The sequence below is a fragment of the Penaeus chinensis genome, chromosome 33 (assembly GCF_019202785.1).
Source record: "Penaeus chinensis breed Huanghai No. 1 chromosome 33, ASM1920278v2, whole genome shotgun sequence".
Lineage (NCBI taxonomy): Eukaryota > Metazoa > Arthropoda > Malacostraca > Decapoda > Penaeidae > Penaeus > Penaeus chinensis.
Window position 1 is genome coordinate 22069767 of NC_061851.1, and position 9281 is coordinate 22079047.

The following is a 9281-nucleotide window of genomic DNA, read 5'->3' on the forward strand; positions in this document are numbered from 1 at the left end:
TTTTGCAAAATGTATACAAAGTATATATATAGGTGAATTTGCAATGTAAACTTTGACCACATGCAATTCTAACACATTTCAGGAGGATCAGCCCCCACTCCAGAGCTCATTCGAAACCTTGTGTCCTCTATAACGAACCAGCTAGGAGTTAATCTCAGTGGCGCTGCAACTTCTACATCATCGACAACCTCCTCCTCCTCCACCTCCTCTTCTACCACCTCTGCCAGCTCCTCCACAGCAACATCCAGTGTGTGTTCCTCAGCCCCAGCATCAGGTCCAGGTGTACAGAGAACTGCCCCTGCTCGGAATAGCCAAGCAGCCGGTAACAGGTGAGTTCCAGGATTCATTCTTTTTTGTTAGTTAGATAGTATCTGAAGATAGATATTAATGATTGTGAACAACAGTCATGATGGCTGATACTAGATGTTTGTCAGGAAAGTCTATTAATATGGAATGCCATTAGTGGAGGTTATGATCAGTAAGTTGGAAATTTAATGCTGATATACTAAGTCATCCAGAGTTTGATTTTCACACCATTAGTAATTATGATTTATATGCAATATTAAGAAATTGGTGAATATTTGTGTTCTGAAGTAACCTATAGAGTAAGTATTCTTCAGTTATTCTGTTCTTAATTATTGTAAAGAAGTTCTTTGGTGAAGCATGTGATGTATATTTTTTAGGATCTACAATGTATCCTCCCTCAACCTCCCTCCCACATCCAAAGAGTTTAGTTAGAATGCATACTTTTGTTTTGTTTTTGTTTTAGTCAAGAGAGTGCAGTGTGATTTCATTGGCTGAACATTGCTTTTTTATATAAGCAAGTCCCTTTCATTCCTGTTAGCAATCTTTTTAAAATCAACTTAAACTGTACAGACATTGAATTAGCACTTGCATATCATTGTTTTATTATTTTGACATTCTTGTGCAATCTTTTTTTATGAAGGTTTCCTAATGTTGATTAGATCCAAGATATCTGTTATGATTGGCTCTCTATTTATATTATCTTAGGATTTGTTCTTCATTGTGAAAGATGTGTAAGACTTGTTTTTCTTGTGTAGTGAAAGGTTTTGTAAATATTTTTCAACGTCTGAATAGTATTGCTAGTTTTTCATAAATAATGAGTTATTTAAACCTCTGAATTCTCATTCTTAATATTGAAATTCATTTTTGATTTTCCACAATATTCCATTACATTACAGTGCTCCATATCATCCCGTTTGTTGATTTCATTCTTATTTATAATTTTTGTTTCGAAGGTCTGTGTATGTGTAACCTTGTTAGGTTTATGTAGTCTTCATTAGTTCTTCAATATACTTTAATCAGTGCAATAGATATTGCAGATTATACAGAGCAATTTCAGAAAATTTGATTAACATTAAAGTTCTTTTCCTTATTAATACTGAAGCAAAGAAAAGATATGTATGAGGTGAATGTTTGTCTTCTCCTGAGTTACGTTTGCATTAATTATTTTGCAAAGTGTTTCTTGAAAACCAGAAACCTTATATAACGTATTGCTGATTCACACCCGTTATAATTTCTCATATCAGCTGGTGAGCAGTAATTATTGAGTCATGAATTTGGCTATATATTTGGTTCAAATGATACTAAAAAATATTTAATGTGATGCTTCATTATCTAGTCATATGGGCTCTTAAAATTAAATTTCGTTTAGAGGGACATTGTAAGAATTTTAGTGAAGGAATGTTTAACATATTAATGTTGCTATTATTACCAGTTATTTGCAAGACCCTTTCAACAAGGGCATTCATCAATTTCTTTGTGTCAGGGAAGAGATTTACTCATTTCTTTTTAGACGGAATGTATTTACTTTTAGATTAAGTATTTACTATTTCAACCAGTGGAAACTTGACACAAAAAGTCTTACATGTCTTTCTACATAATATAACAAGGAGGAGTTACATTTTCTTAAGTGAATCAGACTATTTAAAAAGCATTCAGTCAGAACATGATATAAAATTGAATAAATTTTGTGAAATGTGAATAATATTTAGCACATCATTTTAAAAAGTTGGTTGGATTGTTCATGTTAAGACAGAATGCTTTGAGCTTCTTAGTTGTTAGATATTTTTCAACTAGTACTGTCTACAGGCAGATCAAAGGCACATTTGTTCATCATGAAGCTGTAATTACTTTATGGAGTTATCTGTTCTGTGCTACACATGTCCATGCTAACTTACATATTTATGTATTTACAAATATTACCACACACCAGTGAAGAGGCAGAATCCTTCCACAACAGCCTCTGGGGGACAGAACAGTATTTGTTATCTCTATGGAATGTATCCTGGACAGTGAAGCGTTTGATCATTTTGCTGATATATTTGTATGGCTTCATGTTAAATTTAGATAATAGGGATAATCTTTAATCTGGGGAATAGGGGTTATCAATAACTCTTGAGAACAGTATCAGATACTGAAATTCACATCAGTCCCAAAATTGTAAATATTAGAGTATATTAATGCTCTTATTGCCTTCCTTGCCCATGCTTCTGAAATCGTTAGGGAAATGTAACTGGCATGGGAAAATGAATTGACACATTGTACATTGTTCGCTCAGATCCCCCATCCCCCCCCAATCTGAAGGACATTCTTCCCTTATTTCCTTTCTAAGCATATCATACCTCTTACATACACATAGTTCAGACACACTTCTAAATACCTTTAAGTGGTAAAATTTTATTGAAACCTTAATCTCATATGCAAGTATGGTTATCCAGCTTATCTTCACCCATGATGATCAGTCCTGTAACTAACCTTAACCATTACAGAATAGGAAAAATTAGAGCTTCATGCACACAGGATGGCAGAAACATATTTTTCAATTATTTTAACCCATTAACCCAATGGCGCCGGGTATAGCAAATTAAAAAAAACTACGCTCTGGCGAACGGCGGCAGCGCGCCGACTCCGAGTGCGTGATATCGGTCCATCAAGCCGAATCATTGCCTCGGGGCGTTTTGGCGCGGCGCCGCTGCGGACAGCCGCACGCCGCACATCGTGCATATTGTTATGACGGCGATAGCCGTGACCCGTCGCCATTGGGTTAACTGCAGTATTAAAAATTGGTTAGTGGCCAGATTTGTTGGCATAAATTAGCAGTTCCCATTTGCACTTCAAGGACAACATTAGGCTCCTAATAGCTTGTAGCTATAATTTATAAACATAAGTTTAAAAAATTGAAGGTTGCCCTTTCACTTTAAGTGCCTGTATCAGATAATGACACCAAATAATTGGTGTCACTGCTATTAAAGAAAGACAAGCTCCCTCTGAAGAGCTAGTGGCATGGGGTATGTTATTATGCAGTGCCATCTGCAACACAGTCATTTCACCCACCACAGCCATTGCTTGATTTAGTACCTTCCAAGATCAAAGAGTTAATATAAAATTGATTAAGCTGAAGTCATTCTAATTTGGAGATTTCTTAGGGGAAAAAATCCAAACACAGCTACTGGTAAAGGTCTTGAAAAATTGGATATGAACAAATGTGCCTTGCATATCTGGGGAACATTATACCATTTCTAGATATGATTAATTAACTTCTTTTAAATATTCATGGAGAACTCAGGTGATTAGTTTAGAAGGTGAATATTCATTGCAAAGAAAATATTAGTTGCTGTCTTAATTTTTGAGATCTCAAAATTATTGTTCTCATTTACTAAATATACTTCATAATCACTGCATTTAATTATTTTCTCACTTCGTAAAACTAGATCATTAAAAAAATATGTTTATAAAATCTGATAATGATGATTAAAAAAATCAAGGGCTTCTGTGGAGTTAGATGTGATAGCCATCTCTTTGTGATGCTATCATATCTGGAAGATGATTGGTGAACATTGTAAATTTTTTTTTCTCAAATTTTCATGCTAGCTCTGCAACCCTGGGCTCCTGGTAAGCATGGCTGCAGATACTTTGCAGTGACTTTCAGGGAGTTTGTTTGGCATATGGAGACCTTTTTTGTAAAGTCCATATATAGTTGATGATAGTAATATGTCAGCATACAGATGCACACTTATGTTTATATACATTTATACCAAGACACTTCTCCTGAAAAGTGTACTCGACATGATGGACTCTTCCGTACTTAAATACTTAAAACAAAGTCACATTCATATTTACACTGAAAATCACACTCAAGCAAGCTTTCATACATATATAAACTTGCATCCACTCAAATGAACCAGTGACATACACGTACCCAGACACACAGACATCACTACAGTCAGCACCCCAATATAATCAATACAGTTCCACAAACAACACAACACTACACCATAAACATTGCTGCACCACAAACAGCACTGCACCACAAACAGCACTGCACCACAAACAGCACTGCACCACAAACAGCACTGCACCACAAACAGCACTGCACCACAAACAGCACTGCACCACAAACAGCACTGCACCACAAACAGCACTGCACCACAAACAGCACTGCACCACAAACAGCACTGCACCACAAACAGCACTGCACCACAAACAGCACTGCACCACAAACAGCACTGCACCACAAACAGCACTCCACCACAAACAGCACTATACCCCAAACAACACTATACCCCAAACCACACTGTGGTGCCCTAAGGAAAAAAATACCACAAGCAACAAAACAAAAAACACTTGCTCTCACATACATGTGCATTGAGACATGCTCAAACACACCGGCCCTCACACACACCTGCCCTCACGCACACCTGCCCTCACGCACACCTGCCCTCACACACACACCACCTGTCTGCACACACACACCACCTGTCCGCACACACACACCACCTGTCCGCACACACACACCACCTGTCCGCACACACACCATCTGTCCGCACACACACACACCACCTGTCCGCACACGCACACACCACCTGTCCGCACACGCACACCACCTGTCCGGACACACACACCACCTGTCCGCACACACACACCACCTGTCCGCACACACACACACCACCTGTCTGTCCGCACACACACACACCACCTGTCTGTCCGCACACACACACACACCACCTGTCCGCACACACACACACCACCTGTCCGCACACACACACACCACCTGTCCGCACACACACACACCACCTGTGCGCACACACACACACCACCTGTGTGCACACACACACACACCACCTGTGTGCACACACACACACACCACCTGTGCGCACACACACACACCACCTGTGCGCACACACACACACACCACCTGTGCGCACACACACACACACCACCTGTGCGCACACACACACACACACCACCTGTGCGCACACACAGACACACACACACACCACCTGTGCGCACACACACACACACCACCTGTGCACACACACACACACCACCTGTGCGCACACACACACACACACCACCTGTGCGCACACACACACACACACCCCCTGTGCGCACACACACACACACACCACCTGTGCGCACACACACACACACACCACCTGTGCGCACACACACACACACACCACCTGTGCGCACACACACACACACCACCTGTGCGCACACACACACACACCACCTGTGCGCACACACACACACACCACCTGTGCGCACACACACACACACCACCTGTGCGCACACACACACACACACCACCTGTGCGCACACACACACACACCACCTGTGCGCACACACACACACACCACCTGTGCGCACACACACACACCACCTGTGCGCACACACACACACACACCACCTGTGCGCACACACACACACACACACCACCTGTGCGCACACACACACACACACCACCTGTGCGCACACACACACACACACCACCTGTGCGCGCACACGCACACACCACCTGTGCGCGCACACACACACACCACCTGTCCGCACACACACACACACACCACCTGTCCGCACACACTCACACCTGCCCACCCACAACTGGCCTCACTCATGCCTGCAGTCTCAATCATGTTCATACACACATACTCTTACACACACACACACACTCATACTCATGTACATATACATTCTTCTACTCAAGCACACACACACACTCATACTCATGTACATATACATTCTTCTACTCAAGCACACACACACACTCATACTCATGTACATATACATTCTTCTACTCAAGCACACACACACACTCATACTCATGTACATATACATTCTTCTACTCAAGCACACACACACACATCCTCATTCACAAATACTCTTACCCATACATACAGCTTGCACAGACTCATGTTTGATATTTATGAACATACACAAATATCCATGTATATACATTCATACCTGTATTCCTTCACACATACTCATGCGCATATACAAAAAAAAAAGTTTACACTTATTGTAAGATTTGATGATCGATTCTCTTGATAATATAAATAGATGGATAGTTTTAGAGGGAAGGATAGTTTGAGGATAATTGTTCATGATTACCATTAGAATCAAAGTTAGAGGATTTTGTTTGTGTTTTTCAAATTATGAAATAAAGCTTGTTGGTGGAGGAAAAGGTTTTTAGGTCATCTTGGTTTTCTTTGACAGTCTGTGGAAGTCTTCATCTTCCCGACTATTTTGAGGTTATTTTTATTACTTTTATTTTTTCTCTTTGTGATTGCATTATCAGTCTTACTTATAGTCAGGTATTAAATAAAGAGAAAATGAAATTTGATCTATAATAATGCTCTGTAATTACTTGGATTTCATGTTACTTGTGTTTTGTTTTTGTGGTGGATTACTTTTGTTTGTGTATGTTTGTATATATTTGCATTTGATTTTTCGTCCTTTTTATCCTTTTCTTGTTCTGTTGTACTTAACCCTTTTCCTGATGAGAATGAAAATAATAGATTTATATTTGTATGTACACGTCATATATATAAAACATTATTGATATTGTCATTATGCCTTTCCTACTACTTTCCTCATTGAAATGTTCCGTCTCTTGAACCAACAGCGGAACGAGCACCACAAATGTGACCCAGACTCGAGTGACCCACCGCCCCCATGTGCACGTCACACCCCTGAATGTCCCGGGGATGGGAATGAACCAGTTTGATCCTTTCCTGCCTTGCCAGAGTCACCACATACGCCCTGCCACCAGACGTAGGCATCAGGCACAGACACAGGTGGGTTGCTTATGTTCCTGGTTGTTTGGTTGGGAAGTTTTGGATTACTGTGCTTGTTAATGCCATGAATTTACATTTTGGATTTGTGTTTTGTGTATTTATATATAGTATGTGTGGTTCCTGTTTATAGGCATCCTTTATCTGCTGTCATTTGTGTCATTGCATGCTTTGTTTGATGTTAATTTTGTTTTTGCAGTTAATACAGACCTATCTGATTTGCAGCTGTTTTGGCCAGTCAGATAAGCTTAAAATAGTGCTTGTGAAATACTATACTAAAAATTAAAACCTCTTAAGGATAAAAAAAACAAAATACAGTCGTAAATGCCGGATAAAAAAAAAAAAAAAAAAAATAGATCTTTTTACAAATATTTCTATTGAAAAATCCTAAACTGTTCATCATTTTATATTACAATACAATTACTCACAAAAGTTGTTCCTAGCCCTCTATTATGACGCAAAATTTCTACCTGTATTGTATTTTTCCAATACTCTTATTTCATTGGAGAAAGTGTCCAGAATCTTTTTCTTATGCAAAATTATAATTTTCTTGTAAGGTGGAATGGATGCCCCATTAATTAGGTTAAATTTGGGTTTTATAGAAATTGGCTTAATAGGGGACACAAGCTCTATAGGGATTACATTTCAATATTGAAGTGTATGGGGGTCAGATTTAATTATGTTTTGGCTTGTAAGTCATTTCAAGCACAAGTCATTACAAGTTTGTTGACCAAAGCCACCTTATTTCATAAATACCAAGAAGCCTCGCCCCTCTTCCACTGCTTAGAAGCTGATTGGATGATATATAATGTTTGTCACCATCCAGTTAATCATGCTTATTATATTTATTATAATTACTCCTTTTCTAATTTAGAATAATACTAAAAATTGGAAATCTAGAAAGAAAAAAAAATGAATAATTTGTATCACATTCTGTTTGATATCTAATTTTCAAATGAAGCTTGTTCATCATTATTTGTCTTTTGTAACTAATGATACCAAATATTATGCACACAAATTAGTTAACTATAATATGAAAGGGCTACATATATCACATATCTGTGAAACTATTACATGTTTTTGTATGTTACATTGAGTGAAGGTAAAGTGCCAGTGGAGAAACTATGAGACTGTGTCAATAATCACAAACAATTATTATTTGATTTCCCCATCAGTTGTAAAAAATGAAGATAATTCTTCTTCAAGCAATAACTAATTAACCCCACAAGCCCTACTTGCCATGATCATGCCTTTTGAGAGGGGGGGAGGGGGTGTCTAAGCAACCACAGTAGAGCAAAGCCTTCCAGAAAGTGGCAGGTTTTCCTTTCTTTCTTTTCTTTTTTCTTTTTTCTTTTTTCTTTTTCCCCCCACCCTGCTGTTAGTGGAAAGTAAGGAGCATGAGGAAGTAATTCTTGTGTTGTTTAGCAGGTTTCTTCCAGCTCTTGTGCCTCTTCTTTCCCCTGAGCCAATCATAGATGTGGATCCTGGTTTTGTTCATGCCTCTTTTCTTCTTATGAATTGATATAGTATAAAAGTTAAGAAGTCTAGCCTCCGGGATAGTATAGTGGTAAAGTGTCGGCCTTTCATCTGAGGGGTTGGTGGTTCGCGCCCAGCCCAGGCGCGAGAAGTTGCAAATGTCGCCTGGAGGTTACTGCTGTGGCTGGGCACCACGGCGGGTAAGGACTAAGCTCAGCCGAGTCAGCACCAGCTGACACACGTTAGCGAGTCGGCATTAGTCGACACAGGCTGGGCTCCCCTCATAGGCATAGCCCAGACGAGGCTCAGCTTCACATATCTGACTTATCCGTATAAGAAGTCTTGTAATATTTGCTATAGGCAACCCCCATTCTCCCATTCCCTCTTTAGCTCTTTGTCTACATGAACCAATTCTATGAGTGCCTCCAGTGCTGGCCCCACCTCTTTTTTCCTTTTGAATTATGGTAATGTGTGGCATATATGCCTTAGTCTTTCTGAACCAATTGTACGGGTGTTTCCTATCATTGGTCATGCCTCTGTCTCTGTCTGTCTGTCTGTCTCTGTCTTTCTCTGTCTTTCTCCTTCTCTCTCCTTTCCTCTCTCTCTCTCTCTCTCTCTCTCTCTCTCTCTCTGTCTTTCTCCTTCTCTCTCCTTTCCTCTTTCTCTCTCTCTGTCTTTCTCCTTCTCTCTCCTTTCCTCTCTCTCTCT

At 39.7% G+C, this 9281-nt stretch overlaps 1 protein-coding gene across 5 annotated transcripts in view; it reads left to right on the plus strand.

Moving 5' to 3' along the window:
• Window positions 1-9281, plus strand: part of LOC125042953 (large proline-rich protein BAG6-like) — a 46884-nt gene that overhangs the window by 18775 nt on the left and 18828 nt on the right. For all 5 annotated transcript variants that reach the window (XM_047638789.1, XM_047638793.1, XM_047638791.1 and 2 more), the window contains exons 12-13: window positions 83-329; window positions 6929-7100. In XM_047638789.1, coding sequence (XP_047494745.1) covers window positions 83-329; window positions 6929-7100 — 419 coding nt within the window. The remainder of the gene's footprint in view (window positions 1-82; window positions 330-6928; window positions 7101-9281) is intronic.